The sequence below is a fragment of the Leucopleurus acutus genome (genome assembly GCF_964270905.1).
Source record: "Leucopleurus acutus genome assembly, chromosome: 3".
Lineage (NCBI taxonomy): Eukaryota > Metazoa > Chordata > Mammalia > Artiodactyla > Delphinidae > Leucopleurus > Leucopleurus acutus.
Window position 1 is genome coordinate 103,801,153 of NC_139145.1, and position 22,260 is coordinate 103,823,412.

A 22,260-nucleotide genomic window follows, 5' to 3' on the forward strand; every position below is an offset into this window, starting at 1 on the left:
CACAAACCCATATATCAAGCATATCATTATTCCATCGTTCCCAAAATCATTTACTAAGAAACAATCATTTTGAGAAGTTTTATACTATTTTAAAAATTTACTCTAAAATATAATGCTTATTAGATGTTTCAAAAAGTATATAATCTATATGTATCATGACCCCTGACTACTGTTTCCAAAAAAGTATAAGCATTAAAATTAAATGATAAAAGATGCAATGAATGAATGCTCTAAGATATGGAATTGTGAGTAACATTTACTTCCTTCATTTTGTTGTATAACCTGAAGTTTTCATGAATAAATATTACTTTTCAATCAGAAAAACACTATGTTAAAAAACTATATGGAATTTATAATTGCCTAAATCAGGATTTAAATAATGATCTCAGTAAAGATATCGTTCTTCTACCCAAAGAAAACTATTTTAAATATATGAACTTTTGAAATTTTCAAATATAAATGATTCAACCAACCCTGGAAAAGAATCAGTGAATCTGACCCTAATTCTAATTATCGTCCAAGTTCTCTGTAATTTCATTGTTCATGAAAATTTTAAATAGTGGTCCCATCCAAGTCTAAGAACAGTATTATAAGTTGATCTACCACTAGTCTTAATTTAATATGAATCAAGTCACCAAAGTTTATGCTATTTATACTTACAAATTATTTTCTTTGGAGGTTTATCCTGATTTGTCTAGTGCATATGAAAAAGCTTCCCAGTTAGTACCCATTTTCCTAGCTACCAATACTTCTTACCCACATTTGGTTGTAGCTACCCGGCTCATTCTTGTAACTTCCCTTACAAAATTAAAAGTTGCTTTAGAGCTGCCTCTACACTTCCCTGAAGGCTCTGCTACCACACATAAAAGGGATAAAATTCTCACATTCCCTGAAAATCTTTTTAATAAACTAAAAAAGATACACATGTAGGGCCCTATGCCATGGGCCTACATATGTCATGTCAACCATTAACAAGCCAACTACTATTATTTCAAAACCATCATTCACTTTTACACATTAGCAAGAATGTATACAGTAAGAATTCATATGAACCTTGTCATAAAAACTGACTATAACGACTTTACCAGGGGGAACTGAAATCCATTTAGAACCATAACTCACCTTCAGCAAAAGTCAGAATGTCTCCAGCACCTATAAAATCTAAACCTTCAGTAGCTGTTCCACCAACAACACGCCATTGGACTGTCACCTGACCTAAGCTGCCCCCTGTCCTGTGGATCATCATCTCCACTGTGGTTTGGGGCCGCTCCTGAACTTCAATATATAAGCCATCTTCTGAGGTATTGGGACTAATACCGTAGATCACAAACACTCCAAAGGCATCACCATTTAATGCTATGACAACTGTAGAAGTATTTGGCTGTCCTATGGTTGGTTGGTTTTTAAGACTGGCTGTGATGTTCATAAGATGAACTTCAAGGAGAGAAATTAGGAAACTCTCATCCATCTCTGGGAAATCGTCGGGAAGAATAGAAACTGTGAGATTTGCAAATTCATCACCTTCCAGCATTACGGCCCATTGCCTTGTCACAGGCTCGTAGTCACTACCAGCCACAGCCTGACTGCTAAAAAGAGACGCTACCCTGGTCATGTTTTTCTTGTAGGTCCAGAAGTCTGAGTTGTTCACGGTTGGGCTGATCCACGATGTCATCCAAAAACATTGGGGGCCTTCAGAAGCACCGAGAAAGGAAAACGCTGAGCATGCGTGTTCTTTGAGGCACAAAGTGGCACAGGTGTACTGGGGTTCCCCCATTGCAGAGACATTCACCCAAGTTCTCCAAAGTGGGTCAGGCACCCCTTGAATTGGCGATTCATAGTAGGACAGTAAGTCTTGACCCTCCTCAACTGCAAGAGCCACTACATCAATATCGGAAGTACTGTAGAACAACAACAGCCGACCAAAGCGCCCTCCGCTAAAATGTGGAGTGACAATTAAAAGACAGGTTAAGCACTCAAAGCCATCTGTGGATTACATAATAGAGAAGAGAATGCTGATTGTGGTTTTCACTTTTTTTTTTTAAGTGGATAAAGTACTAGCGCAAACACAACCATGTTTCTTAATAACATTTGTCTTTCGCATTATGTTTTCTCATGTAAGGAAATCTGGCCCATTTTCAATCAAATACTACTTATTTTTAACCAAGCTATGAAAATATCTTGCACCATATGCAAATCATATCCATTTCAGAATTTTCAAAGACTTAGAAAATGAATCTTCATTACTAGCTTTCCCTGAAACAAAGTAACAATGATACCAACATTGAGTACATTTTAAGGAAATGTAACTACTTGCCACAAGGTCACAAGCAAGACCAGCTATTTTCTATTTCTGAAGGAGCTCAGTGAACTGGATGCTGTCTCACAAGAGAAATCCAGACAAAATGGAACCTGAAAGTCAACCACTTCATATGGCATCTGAATGTTCTTTAATTTAGAAGCCAGTTGTATTCAAGTTCTAATTCAAACACATCACCAATTAAAGCAATAAGTGTCTGGGGCTACAAAGCCCAATGATGTATAATCCATTTCCCTAATAAAAGGTATCATAGATACAATGAGCTCTTTATATTAATAGGCACAATTCAATTAACAAATTATAACAACCTATAAAATAATTTACATTCTACAAAAACTACCAAACTTTATTTGACTGTGTAAGAGATCCTTTCCCACCACCCCACAAGTTCCATCACCGCCCCCCTCCCCCACCGGATACAAGCAGCCACATCTCATATACCTTCTCCTGACAGTTATGTTAGCACAGGAACTTCTCTCCAGAGGCTCTTGAACACGATAAACCGACTGAACAAAGGCTACTGTACCATAAGGATTATCATTGGCAGGAATAGTAATATTTGCCACTCGATCTAACCCAATAGTACCACCACCAGAGGCATCAGTTAGTTGCACTTGGATAACCTAAAAATACAGTGAAAACTTCCTTAACAGAATCCCGGTTCTGAAATTAGAATAAAAATGATGCAGGAAAAAAAAAATCAAAACTATCCATACAAGTACAAGAACAAAATGGAGTAAAATATAAATGGACTCAAAGAAACTCCTCCATTACATTTACAATCCCAACACGTAACAGAACAATGCATCACCAACTTTTAACGATAGAGCATGATGGCACAGAAGAAATACAGGCTGTTTAAGTTCCTTAATATTCTGTTATACAATCTTGTGAATCAATTTTAAGAGGCCTGTTTATGTTTACCACTTCAATAATATACTTTTAACCCCTATACCTTTTTTTACTTAGGGAGGATACTGCATATGTGTTTTATGAATAGTTCATTTATTATGCTTTATTTCCCACATTCTCATAAATGAAAATTCTCTGATAAAACGTAAAACTAAAAACATATCATAAATTTAGAGAAAGTTATGACAAGTTTTTAGGTTTTCATACCTAAATTCAGAGAAAAGGAAAGAGAAATGTTGTATATGTATTAACTAATATCTAATATTTAAGAAGTGAGTAATGACACAATTAGCACCCAAAAAGAAATTATATGGATTTCCCTTCTACAAAAATTTGACACTATTAAAGAATAAATGCTATTAAATGTAATTTTATGAGCTCCAGCTTTTAATACTTGAATTTAATAAAATAAAATTATCTTCAGCCAATATATGTTAGTGATGAATCAATTTCCCCACTGAGACTCTATCTTTATTTGCCACCTTGCCTCTTCATGATGAAAAATAAACATCAGGCAGATAAATCTAGCATGGTATTTGTCACATAGTAAATCCTAAAGAATAAACGAATGAGTGGAAAATCAAAATCTACACTTAATTAAGACTGACTGGTTCACACTCAAGTCAAAAGGAAGTCTGAATACAAACAAATTAAGAGTTTATATGAAACAATACAGCAAAACTTATGACAGACTATACATGTTTAATCATTTAACCAAAACGTAGAAAAATATTACATAACTGTACCAAAAAAATCTTATACTAGTAAACTAGTATGTGTATGAGACCTATTTCTAGAACATTCTTGCTTTTTGTTATCTCTAAGGATCACTTTCACACTACCATATTTTGAACATTCTTGCAGAAATAATTTATCAGACACCTCTATAAATGTCACAATAACAGCCATCTGTTCTAGTCACTATAAGACAAGATATGTTTTACAGTGTCATTCTAGAGTAGCCATTCCTCTCACCTCTTCAATCTCCGGAACGTCGTCAGCCAGGACCTCTAACAACAAGGTTTGAATGGTTTCCCCAGGGGCAAAGGTCACATTACCTGAGACAACTCGCAGGTCGCCAGTAGCAAGCTGTCCATTAATGGTGGCAACCCACTGAACAGTAACATTGCCGAGTGTCCCAGAATTTCGAATTATTGGCAGGTTTACCTTCACTGAGTTAAACTCAGGTTCCTCTACAATAAGTTTAGTAATCTGAAAACCTAAAGGGCAAAGCAGAGATAATTTCAAATACAAAGTGAAACTAAGTCAATGTAGAACAAACCAATTGCCGTCCTACAGTTGATTCTTTTTTCCCCTAAGCAATCTAAGAAGCTAAACCCTACAAAATCAGAGAAACATGCTGTGATACAAATTGGTCAGGCCTGCCAAATTTTCCAAATTATTTTCATTATGATAGAAGCAGAAGGCATAAACTCAGATGTCCACAGAGGTCAGGAATATACCAGTCATAAGTGAGGTAGGTCTAGTGAGTTCGGGGGCTAACTGCATGGGACAAGCCTGGCAGTTGCGATTTTTCTCCTAAGACTGATACTATGAAGGAAAGGGGCTTGAGGTCACCATATTTTTCTACTATAAAGATAGGCCAGAAATTCAGATTTTTGTACAAATTTCTGTGAATTAAATGAGTTTTTTAAAGAATCGTCTAAACTTCACAAAACACATCTAGGAACCAGATCTGACCTAAAAGCCTAAAAGTGTATGATTTCCAGATTTATTCTGAGAGGTTGATTTCTAACCACTGCTAGGTTTACTAACCACTGCTAGTGAACACACATAGGTGTCCTATATATCAGCAATAGCAGGTTAAAACAGAACAAGATCAAATCAATTCTGAGTCTCTAAAAATAAAGAAAGGTATGAATCTATACAGACAAGTAAAAGAGAGACACAAACTAGTCTCATTACCAAATAATCCATAGGGGTCATCAGAGGCCTCAATAATAATGATTGCCTCTGTTAATGCCCCTAGTTTGGCTCCTCCTGTTGTTTCATTCAGCAGTTGCACAAGAAAAGATTCTTCCAGCTCAGGGTAGATGTCATTAATGATATATATTGGCACGGCTTTACTTGTTTCCCCTTCTAGCAAGACTACATCCGATGAAGCTATGCTATAATCTTCACCTATAAAGACAAAAAAGAAAAATGCTAAGACTTATTCCAGTATATGATAATAAACATCCCATACTCTAGGGAAATACTATGACATATCACATTCCATGGACATACTTTGAAAGACTTTTTCGAGGATAGTGACTACATTTATTCTAAACAAGATTTACCTCTCTTGCAAGAAAAAAATGAGTTTGATACAGCAAAATAACAAAAAAGACATCTGGGTTGTTCAAGTTCATTTTTAAAACAATGTATACATAATGTGTTCTATTTGCCATATACACATATAGATGATACAGATATAGACACAGACATATAGATATGGACATGGATATGCACATGAACATAGAGAGTCATTCATTACCGCAAGATGGCCCCTTATCTACAACAGTAAAAAAAAAATGTGTACGGTACCTTAAAACAAAGAACAAAACTAGAATTCTGATCTCACTGGGGAGATAAATTACAGTGCTGCACAGAGACGGGCATGTCAGCGTCATCAATCTTATGGTTAGAAGCTATGAAATTTTCTACAAAGTTGGATTAAAAGCTGCTACTGCATACCACTCGGGGTGGCTTTGTCTCTGGTCAAAAAGTGAATGAGGAAAAGAGAGAGGCTTCCTATGGAATTTGGGTGCTAATTTTCTAGAACAGTGATCAACCCTCACCATCTGTCAATGTGTAAAGCCCTCTATAGACAGGCACTCCTCTGAGCTACCCCTCCTCACCCCACCCCTTACACACATGTCATTTAAGGACTAGGTGAGGCTGGTTCATTGTCTTTTCAAGCAAGTATCACATCCCGATGATTTATTTCAAAAAATCAATCATGTTATCCCATCCATTCACACTCATGTCCTTTGAGTGCACACTAGAAAGGTTCTGATTGAATAGCTCTTAGGCAAATCTCCCTCTAGATGCTGTAACTGCACTACCAAAGAAGGCTGTCTCCTAATATTTGCACTTGACAATGAAATCCTTTTGCTTATACATAAAATAGTTAATGCTAATCATTGCCTCTACCATGTTCTTCATAAATAAATAAATAAGCAAGATGAGTTGAGACAAGACTGTTGCCAAGCACTGCAATCATATGGCTGCACATTTTATCCTGTATTCTTCAATATTATTTACACATGAATCCCTTCCAAAAACCTTAAAAGTACACACAGAGAAAGCCTAACAATGCTTTCCTTGGTTTACTTTTTTTTTTTTTTTGCGGTACGCAGGCCTCTCACTGTTGTGGCCTCTCCCGTTGCGGAGCACAGGCTCCAGACGTGCAGGTTCAGCGGCCATGGCTCACGGGCCCAGCCGCTCCGCGGCATGTGGGATCTTTCCAGACCGGGGCACGAACCCGTGTCCCCTGCATCGGCAGGCGGACTCTCTACCACTGCGCCACCAGGGAAGCCCTCCTTGGTTTACTTTTCATTGGTTTGTGCATATTTGGGTCATCAAAGCTTTTAAATTCATATACAATTTGCCAACAGTTTTCACAAATTCTACAAAATCAATGTGATAAATATATAATAAAAACTCTAGGTCTGTGCCTTAAAAACATTCAAGGGTATTATTGCTTTCTAGTTGATCTTTTTTAACTACATCTTTAAGGGGCTTTGTTAATCAAGGATACAATTTCCCTCCAAAACACTTCACTGCTCCTTAGATGTCTTTTCTCACCGGCTATTGCAGTTATTGGCACAGCTTTAAACTTCACAGAAACATCTGCAAATGCTCCTCCTGTTCTAGTCACATTGATAATGGGTCCAACATGATCTTCTGCAACTCGAACGACTGGGGCTGAGAGCTGAAGAATTCCAAACGCATCATCATTGGCAATGATAATTAGATGAGCAATAGTTTCTACCTTAGGCCCAAGGCGCGGAGAGTTTGGAACTGAAAGACAGAAGAAAAGCTAATATATCAAAATTCTAAGAACTGGCCAAAAAGTCATCAAGAAGCCTCAGCCAATATACAGAATGGATAAACAACAAGGTCTTACTGTATAACACAGGGAACTGTATTCAATATCCTGTGACAAACCATAATGGAAAAGAAGATGAAAAAGAATGTATATATATGTATAACTGAGTCACTTTGTTGTACAGTTAACACAACATTGTAAATCACCTATACTTCAATAAAAAATTAAATTAAAAAAAAGCCTCGGCAAGATCCATCAGCCAAATGGGATAATCATTTTGTGTTTTCTACTATTTTTAGCAAAAACATATTTATCGTTTACTATGTACCAGCACTAATCTAGATGTTGGGGATACAAAAATACACTAAACGGAAAGTCCCTACTCTCCTATAACTTCTAGGGAGATTTTTATTATAGCAAAGGAATAGTTACCCTACAAGAATTATTTTAATAACTATTGGAAACTTGTAAAAAGGCAAAAAAATGAATAGAGTATATTTAATCATCACTTTGCAAAATATAACAGAAAATGATGAAACCTACAGAATTATGCTCTTTTAATTAGTTACCAGCATGCCACAAATTTTTTTAAAGGCACTACAGTTACAAAATTGAGTAGGTAAGTAATCTAGTTACTTGCCCTCAAAGAGGAGCTGAAAATCATCACACTCTATTTCAATTACTGCCTCTCTCCCTGCTTCACTGTCCTTCCTCACAAACCTGTTCCCCTTGCCCCATCTCAGTTAATAGTCATGCAACTACCTCATCCAGAAAGCGGAGTCATGCTACCCCAACGCTGCTATAATAGAGTGTGTTCACTCAGGCTTTCAAGGCTATACTTTAAGGCTATGCTTTTAAGCCTACTTTTAAGACTCTCTTCTTACTTGCCACTGATTTTAGAGAGAGCAAAACTTATTTTGAAGGCATGTAGGACCCTCCACAAACTCCCTGACTTACTTTCTAGATTCAATTCCAACTGGCACCCTTGTCTAAACAAGTAATGACACAATTTAATTTCAATGATACAGGCCCAGACTGCACTAAATTATATAGTTAAAAACACAAAACTATAAATCAATATAACAATTAAATTTAACTACATTGGAAAAAAATGGCAGTAACACAGAGTTGTAGCAGCAGATGACATTTTCTGAGTATGCCCTATTCAAAAGGCATTGTTCTAAGCACTTTTCTTGCATCTAGGAATTTAATTCCCATACCATCTCTATGTGGTGGGTAGCATTGTCCACATTTTACAGATGAGGAATCAAGGGCACAAGGATGTTGAGGAAGTAAGCTAAGGCATTAGACTAGTACCTGCTGGACACAATTAAGAGGCATCATGTAAGGGTTTGTCTAATCTCTTGCTCCCTATATGCAATTCCTCATCAAACCTTCAATTATCCATGACTGTTCATCCTGCCCTGCACCTGTTCATCACCAGTCTTCTCACACGGCTCTCCTGAAGGTTGATGATTATACTCAGAGCAGAGTACAGAGACCCTATCAGGTCCTACACTGATTTTGCTACTAAAATTGAAACAATATCACATAGATTTGCACTTAATTGTTCTTTTTTTTCATTTTTAATGACATTTACTGTTTTCTTTCTAATGCACTTAATTGTTCTTTAATTATTTCACATCATAGCTTATGCCTATTCTGAATCGCCCCAAGTATGCTGCATGGTTCCAGGAACATATCAAGCATAAATACATGTTGACTGTTTCTCCCATTCTACAGCACATTAATATTTTGCATATACCATTTTATTAATAATAATCGTTCATTTATTGAATGCTTACCACGTGCCAGACACTGTATTCATTTTCACATATATTATGATATTTAAGCCCTATAATAATTCTGTATTATAGATTAGGAAACTGGGGCTTTAAAAGTTTATGGGCAACAATTTATTACTATACACTTGAACATAAGTTATCTGCACCAGCAACCATGGCTCCTAGTCACTGCTATACGTGATCCTCCCTGCCGGTTTTATTTCCAGCTCACTCAATAAACTGTGAGTTCCTTGAAAACAGGGCTATATTTTATAATTCTTACTTAATAAGACTAATTACTGGGTTTTATTTCAATGTATTTGCTATTATAACTGATGCTAAATCTTGCTAAGAAAAAAAGGGATGGGTTATTGTGTGAGAATTTTAACCTTGACTGTAACCTGAAAATTTAAGGCTAGCAGTTGTCCTAGAAAGTAAATTTCCTTCTATAACCCTGGACTACAATTACACTGTGGGCAAGAATGGTGCTCACTATACAGTATATCAGTAAGGTGAAGAAGTTTACTTGTAAGAAACCTTAATCTATATGGCAGAACACAGTCAACATGCCGATCTTAAATTGTACTCTTTGGACTATTTAATTCCAATTTCCTTAAGAAGGTTTTATTATATTGTTAGATATATAATATTTATTTACTGTATTACATTTACATATATTTACAAATATTATCCTAAAACTGATATTAAATTAATATCACCATTTTCCTTTCCTTGTTGTCTTGTTCCAGGAAATCTAGATTCTTCTCTTTATTTCAAACCCCCTTTCTAAAGTTATACATCTTCGCAGAGAGATGTGACTAATGAACAAGCTATAGTGCAATAACTACCTTTAGCTCCCCAAGCTCAGGCCCTGCTCTCAACTAGTAGCCCGCCTCTCTCTACAAAGCTACTGAGCCACAACCCCAGGGGTAGAGGCTGCTATGTTCCAACAGAAGCCGCTGCACCAGATCCTCTGCCCAACACGGGTCACTCTGCATTCCTCATTCTTATCCCCAACCACTGCCTTCTTCTCAGCTCTCATGGTGACCCACAAAATTTCCAGGATTTCTTACTACTACATAGCCCTGTCCCCCAACTTCCCTCATGCAGTTTCCAAATCCTCACTCATGCTCCTCACTAATACAAAGAGACTCTGTTGGTTAAGGAATCTTCCAGAGTGGATCAAGGCAAAAGAGACTCAGGATCTTGCTACCAGGACTGTCCTTGGAATCCCCAGATTGATTCCAGAATGTTTTGGAAGCTACAATATCAAGTACAATAGTACTAGAGATCAGTTACACTGGATTACACAGACACTTCTAAAAATTTAGTCTGGGAATATAACAGGCTTTTAAAACATGATTTCATGTTTTCAAGTGTCCCACTTCCATTTGCCTTATCGATAAACTTTTGTAAGACGATGCTTTCAAAGTTAGAACTTATTATTTTTATAGAATTTTCTACTATACCAAATTCTTAATTTGTTTCAGGATTCTTACCTCTAATAATAATAACAACACACTAATGGTTACTTACTTGGGCGATTCTGTACTTTCTCTATTAAAGTAGAGTTGAGCAGTTCAATAAACAAAGACTCCGACCTTTCTGGTTCATCATCATCCAAAATTGAAATAGTTATTGTTGCCTCGCTCTGATTGGCTCTGAAAAGAGCGAATCCAGAAGCTGGAATATAGTCTTTTCCTTGAGTTGCTCTGGCTAAATTAGGTGGAAAATAAGGCAGTTTTTCCATATCATCCAGTGTTGCGTATGTGACTTTGACTCTTCCCAGGAGGCCTTTTAACCTTATTATTGACAAAGTGATGTTCTGGGTAGCTTCCTCCACTTCAATAGGTCTATTTTTCTCAGAAAAGATGAAGACCCCATAAGGATCATCACTAGCCAAAACTATTAATGTGGCATTAGTATGAACTCCCAAAGAGCCACTGGAGACACTGAGGATACACACAGAGAATGACTTATCCAATTCTGGATCTTCATCAGGCAATATTTCCACTGTGATGTTGGCGCTCTTCTGTCCAATCTCAAATGTGACGTTGCCAGAGGTGAAGGCCAGATCGCCATCAGGATCAGAGTCTATGCTCCAAAGCAAAGTCACTCGAGACAGAGTCCCATGATGTCTCATAATCTTTAAAATATTTAATATTAAAATGTATTAAAAGAGGAATTAAAACCATTGACTTAGAGGTCTGTAAATACAGAATGATAACGGGATATTAATTTTTTATTTTATTTTATATATAAGCTGTTCTCAAGAATATAAAATTCTTGAAAGCAATGTACTACCCATATTTGAAGACCCTCAGGGAGTTCCACTTAAAATGTGATTGTGGCATGAAATGACAGACTGAACATTTTTAGCTTCTAACTAAACTATAGCTGTATCACTTCTGCAACTATAACATACATTAGTAATAAAGCAAATGTAATTAACAGTGTATTATATTTACGTATATTCATGAAGATGTTTACATTTCCTTCAAAGAAGGTATATACTTTACTGTAAGGAATAGATGACTGATAATTTTTCTGAAAAGTTAGCCATAAAACTCATTTTTAAAAGCAAATTATATTTAATTGTATGTTCAATATAATATAAAAAACAAAAATTCGGGCTTCCCTGGTGGTGCAGTGGTTGAGAGTCCGCCTGCCGATGCAGGGGATACGGGTTCGTGCCCCGGTCCGGGAAGATTCCCACATGCCATGGAGCGGCTAGGCCCGTGAGCCATGGCCGCTGAGCCGGCACGTCCGGAGCCTGTGCTCCGCAACGGGAGAGGCCACAACAGTGAGAAGCCCGCATACCGCAAACAAAACAAAACAAAACAAAACAAAAAATTCACCAAAAAAGTACATAACCCAAGGTTATATAAAACACATTTAAGAAGCAAGAAATATTTTGTCAACAGTATATTAAAAAGAATGAAAACACTAAAAAAATCACTTCAAGTTAAGTCCCAACTAAAAGTAATTTTTATTTATACTTAAAATATGAATGCTGGCTCAAAATAAAGTTAGAGACAGGAATTTATAGAAGTTGATGCTTTCCCTTAATCCTTTTTTTTTTTCTTTCTTTAGTATTGGGTTGGCCAAAGAGTTCATTTGTTTTTTTTCCGTAAGATGGCTCTAGTAGTGCTTAGTTGTCTTTAACTTCATTAGAAACAATTTTGTTAGATTGTATTGTAATGGCTATCATATCAGCATGCATTAAAAAAAAAACACAAAAACTTAACAAAATTGGTGAATTTTTGTGTAACCATTTTAATATTGAAGATGGAAGAAAAAAGCAACATTTTTGGCATATAGCTGTATTATCTCAAGATAGGTAAAAACGCAACTGAAATGCAAAAAAAGATTTGTGCAGTGTATGGAGAAGGTGCTGTGACTGATTGAACATGTCAAAAGTGGTTTGTGAAGTTTCATGTTGGAGATTTCTCACTGGACGATGCTCCACGGTTGGGTAGACCAGTTAAAATTGACAGCGATCAAATAAAGACATTACTTGAGAACAATCAGCGTTATACCATGCGGGAGATAGCCGACATACTCAAAATGTCCAAATCAAGCACTGAAAATCATCTGCAGCAGCTTGGTTATGTTAATCGCTTTGATGTTTGGGTTCCGCATAAGTCAAGGGGAAAAAAAACCTTCTGCATTTTCGCATGCGATTCTCTACTGAAACGTAATGAAAATGTTCCGCTTTTAAAACAAATCGTGATGGACGATGAAAAGTGGATACTGTACAATAATGTGGAACAGAAGAGATCGTGGGGCAAGTGAAATGAACCATCACCAACCACACCAAAGGCCGGTATTCATCCAAAGAAGGTGATGTGTATATGATGGTGGGATTGGAAGGGAGTCCTCTATTATGAGCTCCTTCCGGAAAACCAGACGATTAATTCCAACAAGTGCTGCTTCCAACTAGACCAACTGAAAGCAGAATTCGACGAAAAGCGTCCAGAATTAGTCAACAGAGAACACAAAATCTTCCATTAGGATAACGCAAGACCGCATGTTTCTTTGATGACCAGGCAAAAACTGTTACAGATTGGCTGGGAAGTTCTGATTCATCCGCCATATTCACCAAACACTGCACCTTCGGATTTCCATTTATTTCAGTCTTTACAAAATTCTCTTAATGGAAAAATTTCAATTCCCTGGAAGACTGTAAAAGACACCTGGAATAGTTCTTTGCTCAAAAAGATAAAGTTTTGGGAAGATGGAATTATGACGTTGCCTGAAAAATGGCGGAAGGTAGTGGAACAGAAGGGTGAATATGTTGTTCAATAAAGTTCTTGGTGAAAATGAAAAGTATGTCTTTTATTTTTACTTTAAAACCGAAGGAACTTTTTGGCCAATCCAATAATTAGTTACTGGGATTTCCCTGGTGGCACAGTGGTTACGAATCTGCCTGCCAATGCAGGGGACACGGGTTCAATCCCTGGTCCAGGAAGATCCCATGTGCCATGGAGCAACTAAGCCCATGAGCCACAACTACTGTGCCTGCATGCCACAACTACTGAAGCCCATGTGCTCTAGGGCCTGCATGCTGCAGCTACTGAGCCCGCTTGCCTAGAGCCCATGCTCTGCAACAAGAGAAGCCACTGCAATGAGAAGCCCGCGCACCACAACAAAAAGTAACCCCCACTCAACCCCACATGCTGCGGAGCAACTAAGCTCATGAGCCACAACTACTGAGCCTGAGCGCCACAACTACTTAAGCCCACGCACCCTAGAGCCTGCGCACCGCAACTACTGAGCCCATGCGCCACAACTACTGAAGCCCACGCGCTCTAGGGCCCACATGCTGCAACTACTGAGCCTGCACGCCTAGAGCTTGCGCTCCGCAACAAAAGAAGCCACCGCAATGAGAAGCCTGTGCACAGCAACGAAGACCCAAAGCAGCCAAAAAAATAATAATAAAATAAATTAGTTATCCCTTCTGAAGTTGTTTAATTTACTCCACAACAGTTTACTGAAGATCTGCCATGAGAATACAGAAAGGATATATTTTGAGTGATCCTTCATATCACTTGTATAAAATCTGAGAAAGCTGAGCAAGTTTCTAGCTCCTCTAAATTCTTTAACCATAGAATCCTACTTAATTCCTACTGGATGAATGCAGACATACACACGTGTGTGCGCGCGCACACACACAAACACACACACACACACACATGTAGAGTTGTTACTATTGCTGTTCACAAATGTTTTGGATTTTCATTCCTTCTGGGAGAGATACAAGCCAGGAATGCACTTCTCTGCCTGGTTACATTAGCGTTGTCATGTGACTTGCACTTGCTTTGACCAAAGAAGTTAAGTGGAAATGCTGTGAATCACTTCCAGAAAGAAGCTGAAGAGCCAGTGTGCAGTTCCTCACATTCACATTTCCCCACTCCGTGGAGAGAGAAGCACCTGTTGAGATGTAGCCTCTACAATCCTCAGTCCTAAGTCACTGATGACAGCCCACTTCAGATGGACATAAACCATGAGTGAAAAATAAATCTTTGTTGTAGTAGGCCAATGAGATTTGGAGATGTTTGTTTCCACAGCCTATGTGAATCAATATAAAAATCTATGTAGGACAGATCCACTGTATTCCTTAAAGAGTCAGGAATCCTCAGAGTCATAAGATGAATTTGTATGCAAAGTGAAAGACAAAGACAAGTGCCAAATCGCTGTTTAAGTATCAGTTTGAATTGTCTGTGCCTCTAGGCTCATTCCCCTCCACTTAAATAGAAAAAAAATTAACAAAAAGTACACCTTAATAATACAATAAAACAGTGTTAAAAGCAATGTCTAGGACTGGAGGAAAACATACTCACCGTTAATATAACAGTGCTGTACCCATCTTCTGGTTCAGTTCCACTGACAAAGAGTGACTCAGGGCTAAATTCAAATACACCGTGAGCATGGTCAGAGGCTGCAATTGTCACTAGAATTTGGGAAGCCACTCCTAGACTGGCTGCATGGATAAGTTCCAACAAACAGAAGAAAATGTCAATCAGTAATTTACAAACCAAAGGGAAAAGCAAGGAACAACTTTTTGAAAAGAGATGTACCATTCACTGAGCATGTTCTAATTTGCTTTAGAAAGAAAGGCACATACAAATGGCTGCCACACATATTCATGCTTTTATGACCTTCCTCTGTCTGGGCACTAACGTGATATACAAGTGCTGCATGAGCACTTGAAGATGAATAAGGAAAACTTGTTTTTCTTTTTCTTCTCTATGAAAGAGAACATTCTTCCACATGGAGCATATGAGGAAATTCTCCCATGACCTTTGCTAACCTCAGAAGAACGTGAGCCAAAATGATTCTTACCCTTAGGAAACAGTAGTTTCCCTACGATTTTCATCAATCTGACTGCACAGATTCTTGGTTTCCAAATGTGCATTAATTCTAGGCCTATTTTCATCATATTATGATATTATAGATCTACCTCTCCTGGTCTCATCCAGTCCTGTAACTAAAAAGATGCCAAGATCTAAAGAAGTATTTAATTTTTTCCTAAGAAGTATGTTCAACTTTTATGTTCCATTAATGGATTCGAACGAGAAAATAAACAATCCCAAAATTAGGAGAGTAATTAAATACAGAAGTTACATGAGGCGTTGATGGAAGTCAGGAATGAGAGGGGGGGGAACATGAGTTCTGAAACTAAAATATAAAACCTGACATGGTGAAAAAGGAATGTTTTGAGGATTCCTCAACAGGAATCCTTTTGAGGGTTAGTAAGAGTGCTCCCTAAAGAAAACAAGTATTCTATGTATTCTCCCTTAATATGAAAAATATTTGAGGTAAAAAGCTGGATCATGTTTGTATATGAATATGATTCAAAAGGCATCCTCTTTTCAATATTCCCGCCCATTAACTGGCAACTTATTCTCCCCATTTGTCTTCTTCTTAATTTCTCTTCCCCATTTGTTCTGATTAAAAGTTACATATAAAGACCCGTTTGTTTTCGTAAAGAAAATCAGTGTGATACATTTTACATGAAACTATAAATGTTCTATTTATCTCTTTCAGGTACTCAAAGCGATGTAAAATCTTTTTCAATAATCACTTTTGTAAATGATACCAAGCAAAATTTCTGTTATAATTAGAATCAGGAAACTGCATTAGGTTCACACAGGGAGGAGGAGAGTCTGGGCTTTGGAGGCAGACAGGACCTGATTGTGACTTGATCACTTTCTAGCTGGCTGACAATAACATGGAACAAAGAATACTTCTTAAAGTTGTGCTGGTTAATGAGATGAAATACATAAAGGACCTGCATGTAGTAGGTATCAATAAATGGTTAATTTTCTTGTCTCTAAAAAGAAAAGTTAAAATGTAGAATAGTAAAGGGGCCTTGGAACAGCTGCTTACCACGTCTGTGAATAGCTGGAAGGAAGAATTCCATGTTCCCATCACCACTACCACTGCCATCAACCCTAAAGAGTTCAGTCACTTCACAAGGAGAAACACAGAGACACAACCCACGCAACACACGTTGACACAATGAGAAAATTGAGAGCTCTTAAAATATATCCAGCAAAGAGGAAAATACAGTAATATTAGACATGCATTCTTCAAAAAAAAAAAAACAACAACAACATATTAGGTGGTAATAGTATAATATTAGTCAAGCTACCAATATATAAAACTTTCATTCATAGCTTCAGGAATGGCATGTCCCATTTCTGCCAGTTTAACTAGTTTTATTTTTAAATTTTCACTTTACAACAGTGTAAATTGTTTTTAACATTTTAAATATGTTTTAAACATCTGCGTGCACGTATCAGCTTACACATAGTCCTATATACCTTTGACAGTCACCTTACCACTTACAACCAATTCAAAATAAGGGAGAGGCATCTAACATTTCCCTTCAACCACATGCTTAAATTCCCACCATATGTACCATTCTCAGGCTTGATCACCCTTTTGCCACTGACATTTCTCAAAGAACCCTGGACAAGCAGCCTAAAAACCTCGGCTTCAGCCCTGGCTGTGAGAGACAGCAGTTGTAAAACCTTCAGCAAGTCACTAAACCTCTTGGTACCTCACTTTTCTCACCTATGAAAGGTGCCTGCTGCCTTTTACAGAACTACTGTAAAGATCAAATAAATAATATTGTAGAAAATGAAGTACCTTGGCAATATATAAAGATTATAATAAAGAGAAAATGATTCTAACTTTACTTCCACTACATCTCACAAGCCAACCATTATTTTGCCAAATATTTGCAAACATAGAAGACAGGAAGGGCAGCGATGGCAGCAGTGGAAAAGGAGTAAGAGTAGCAAGACCACATCCACACCTATGTGCTTCTACCAGTACCCTTGATTGACATGCCAGTCTAAGATCTGCCCTGCTCTTCTGTGCTTCCCCTCCAAAGGACTGGGATATATATGAGAATTTATGGCGCCCAAAACCTGAAATGATCTTAGAGACATAGGAGGCAAAATGGATTTCAGGGACTATCCAGTGCATGGCTTGGCTTCCATATTAACCACAAGTTGTGAGGAAGAGGGGTGAAATTTAACAGCAATGTACCCTGGCTAGCATAAAACATCTACTCAGGTGGCTATCATATGTAGAATTAGTCTTATAGGCAAAACAGTATGGAATAAGGGTTTCTCCTTTGATCCTCAAAAGAATTTAGCTCTACAGGCTATTTCACCTCTTAGGCAGTCCCAGCTACGACTCGAGGAATGGAGGCCAGCGTCTAGATTCCTCTACCTCCAATCTGCACTCAAAGGGGGAGGAGAGGATCAGCTTCTCTGCCAGTATTGCCCACTTACGGTGCAAGATTGGTTTTCAAATGAGTACTCATGCCCAATTAATACATAACGATGCATATTCTAGAGATATAGGAGGAAGTTTCTATATAAAATCAGAAGTATCACTATGATCACAAACATCATTTCTGAAGAATATTTGATGCTCCTTATTAGTCAATATTAGGTAATGCTCACTAACAGTTTATTACACAAGTATTTTTAGCTATAAGTAATACAAAGAACAACTCTTCAAATACTTTATAGTGACCTCTGATTAATGAAGTCGTTTCACGAAAATAATGATTTGGAAATGAAAGGACTTGTCTCTAGAAGACAAGCAACGCTGGTATTGTTACATGACACCAGCCCAGCAGGTTGTCCAGCATACTTTCACTGTTTTATGTAGTCAACCAAGCTGTGGCGCTGTTTAATCATTTCCCTGGCTTGTCCTCTTTTGCTACCACCTGGGCTTTGGGAAAACAAGGGAAACATGGGAAAATTTTGTCATACTCACCCCAAAGTCTCACTGCATACTAAAAGACAATCTTAGTATTTCTGTCTTACCCAATTTCTCCCTTTGGATGGCTTATTCAGTACTATGACTTTCTTCATCAAAACGTAAAAATAATAATAAGCTAATAATACCAGCTTTTGTAATGGAAGAGACTGACCTGATGAATACCATACCAACTCCCAAATTCTTACATTTATAAAGGTAATATGGTACACATCTCATGTATACTGTAACACCCCCAGTAGTACCTGATAATGAAACACAGTGATACTTCTGCAAAGAAACGTATATAGTTAATCTAAGTGGGATAAATAAAGATTATAAGTAGCCTCTCTTCAATACAGATGAGTTTTGCCACAAAATGGATTTCTGACTCCAAAAATCTGTGATAATCAGAGTTTTGGGCATTACAGAATTGAGAGTAAGGTATTATTAACCTGTTTTATTGATAATCACCTCATAATGGATTATCTAAAGAGATTAACTTTGACCTGTTCTACAGCTGCAGGTAGCTCTAAGGGAGCCACTGTGAAAACTGAAATAAGGAAGAAGGTAGAGAGGTGATTTTAGGGGCACCTGCTCTGAATGATAGCTATAATTTGGTGATTCAGTATAATTAAATTATTTCATTGTAAAAGCACACCTACTTTAGGAAGAGACCAATGGGTAATGAAAGGGGGAAAACCAGCACAATAGGTTAATTCAAAAGAACCTATTTCCTTAATAGAATCTACTACCACCATGGTGAGTGCACAAGTAAATATTTGACATTTTTGAGTCTTACCTCCTCCCTCCAAGTTTAACAACTCAACTTTAAAGGATTTTTCCAATTCAGGAATAGAATTATCAGTGATGTTAACAGAAATGTACTTAAATCTTTCTCCTGGTTGAAATTCTAAGGTACCAGCAACACTCTGAAATATAAATAAAAGATTTATCCATTAGATTATAATTATTCTGTATGTGAATGTGTAAAATGAGAATGTTTACTATATCCCAAATTGTTATAAATACTGAAACAGATGAAGTAAAATATAAAATTGAAAACACTGAAGTGGATATGAATAGTGTTCAATATGAATTCTAAACAAATATCCTCAAACTAAATAAAGCAGATGGATTTTTATCTCTCTTATTTTCCTATTCATCAAAAAAAACCTGTTAAGGCAAATGAGAAATCTGAATAGGTGACATCCACAAATTCCTAAAGAATTAAGTCAACGAGATGCATGGAATTCTTTTGATTAAGTATATTGAGAACTATCTGGTTTATGCCATTGAGTAATTTAAATACTCACTGCATAATAATAATGGTATTTTCATTCCAAAAATGTCCCCTAGCAATAATAAATATCAATCCACTGGGCATTAATCTTTCCTTGATTATATCACAACTGCAATTCGCGATACAAATCTCCCATCAGAAAAGTTCATAGCTACTAGAAAAGTAGTTTTTTAAAGCCTTAAGGCCCTTTTTCTCCCACTATCTAATATAAGCATTTTCCCCTCAAGTCATGAGAATAAATAAAGATGTTTAAATTTTTTCTAGGGTTAGCTTTTGTGGACAAGTATATTTCATCCTGCGGAGCAATTAATGATCCTAAAGTTAAACTGAGGAACCCAAGTACCAATGCACTTAATCACTCACTTACTAATTTTTTTCAATATTTTCAAACACATAGCATGTGCGTTGCACCCTTTTAGATGCTTGGGATTCAAAAACAGCCAAATCATATCTGTATCTCCACAAAAACATTCCCTAAGGAGTATTAAGCATGGGATAGAAAACAACTGCTATAAAAGACATACAGCAGCTCAAGAAAAAAAAGTAATTAACCTTGCCTACAGTGCAGTCATCAAAGGAGTAATTCTACAAATCTTAACAGCAGAAACAACATTTGACTGTCTTAGGAAACCATATTATTTGACCTTAGCAATATCTTACACAATTGGCCACTCCCTCTCTCTCTGGTATTCCATGATACCACATTTCTTATTTTTCCTACCTCTTTAGCTCATCTTTGTGTTCTTTGAATTTTAACATTCTCCTAGGACCTGGAAAAACTATTTTTCATCAGATTCCCTCTAGACCCTATCTCTAGACAAGGCTACCATATTCTAGGCTTTTAATGTCATGTATATGTTCCCGACTTCCAAATTTCAACAGGCAAAACTTATTTCATTGCACTTCGCCTTATTTCACCTTGCAGATGTTGTATTTTTTACAAATTAAAGGTTTTAGCGACCCTGCGTAGAGCAAGTTTATTGGTTCCATGTTTTCCAATAGCATTCCCTCACTTCTTATCTCTGTGTCACATTTTGGTAATTCTCACAATATTTCAAACTTTTTCCTAATTGTTATATTTGTTAACGGTGATCTGTGATCAGTGATCTTTGATGTTACTATCGTAATTGTTTTGGGGCACAGGGAACTACACCCATATAAGACAGCTAATTTAATAATTGTGTGTGCTCTCTGACTGCTCCACTGACTAGCCATTCCCCCATCTCTCTCCCTCTTCTGGGGCCTCCTATTCCCTTAGATACAACAATATTGAAATTAGGCTGATCAGTAACCCTACAATGACCTCTAAGTGTTCAAGTGAAAGGAAGAGTCACATGTCTCTCACTTTAAATCAAAAGCTAGAAATAATTATTAAGCTTCGTGAGAAAGGCATGTCCAAAAGCGAAGACAGGCCAAAACCTACACCTCTTGAGCCAAACAGTTAGCTAAGTTTTAAATGCAATGGAAAAGTTCTTGAAGGAAATTAAAAGTCTACTCCAGTGAACTCATGAATGATAAGAAAACAAAACAGCCTACTGATGATATGGAGAAAGTTTTAGTTGTTATATAGAAAATCAAACCAGCCACAACATTCCCTTAAGCCAAAGCCTAATCCACAGCAAGGCCCTAACTCTCTTCAGTTCCATAAAGGCTGAGAGAGGTAAGGAAGCTGCAGAAGAAAAGTTTGAAGCTAGCAGAGGTTAGTTCATAAGGTTGATGGGAAGATGCCATCTCTATAACACATAAGTACAAGATGAAACAGCAAGTGCTGATGTAGAAGCTTCAGCAAGTTATCCAGGAGATCTAGCTAAGATAATGAATGAAGGCGGCTACACTAAACAAGAGATTTTCAATGTAGTTAAAACAGTGTTATATTGGAAGAAAACGCCATCTAGGACTTTCGTAACTAGACAGGAGAATTCAATGGCAGGATTCAAAGCCTCAAAAGACAAGCTAACTTTCTTATCAGGGGCTAATAATGCAGCTGGTGACTGTAAGTTGAAGCCAATGCTCATTTACCATTCCAAAAATCCTAGGGCCCTTAAGAATTATGCTAAATCTACTATACCTGTGCTCTGTAAGTGGAACAACAAAGCCTAGATGACAGCACATCTGTTGACAACATGGTTTACTAATTACTTAAGCCTCCTGTGGAAACCTACTTCTCAGAAAAAAAATATTCCTTTCAAAATATTACTGCTCATTGACAATGCACCTGGTCACAAGAGCTCTAATGGAGATGTACAATGAGATTCATGTTGCTTTCATACCTGCTAACACAACATCCATTCTGCAACCCATGGCCTGAAAATTCTCAGAAACATCTCCAAGGGTATTAGCTTTCTGAAAGTCGTGAAGGATACATACATAGATTTTTGTTTGTTTGTTTCATTTTGTTTTAGTTATTAAAGAAACTGATAATCCAACTGGAGATTGGGGATGGCCATATATGACAAACCCACAGTTAACAACATACTTAATGGTGAAAAGCTGAAAGCATTTCTTCTAAGATCAGGAACAAGACAAGGATACCCACTCTCACCACTTTAATTCAACATAGTATTGGAAGTCCTAGACACAGCAGTCAGACAAGAAAAAAATAAAA

At 37.1% G+C, this 22,260-nt stretch overlaps 1 protein-coding gene across 1 annotated transcript in view; it reads right to left on the reverse strand.

Annotated features, from left to right (window-relative positions):
* ADGRV1 (adhesion G protein-coupled receptor V1) overlaps window positions 1–22,260 on the reverse strand; it is a 577,115-nt gene that overhangs the window by 441,868 nt on the left and 112,987 nt on the right. Inside the window, exons 25-33 of the mRNA XM_082836315.1 lie at window positions 19,155–19,284; window positions 16,460–16,540; window positions 14,911–15,050; window positions 10,604–11,213; window positions 7,040–7,255; window positions 5,156–5,371; window positions 4,205–4,449; window positions 2,759–2,940; window positions 1,123–1,934 (exon numbers count right to left, since the gene is read on the reverse strand). Of these exons, the coding sequence (XP_082692441.1) occupies window positions 1,123–1,934; window positions 2,759–2,940; window positions 4,205–4,449; window positions 5,156–5,371; window positions 7,040–7,255; window positions 10,604–11,213; window positions 14,911–15,050; window positions 16,460–16,540; window positions 19,155–19,284 (2,632 nt within the window). The remainder of the gene's footprint in view (window positions 1–1,122; window positions 1,935–2,758; window positions 2,941–4,204; window positions 4,450–5,155; window positions 5,372–7,039; window positions 7,256–10,603; window positions 11,214–14,910; window positions 15,051–16,459; window positions 16,541–19,154; window positions 19,285–22,260) is intronic.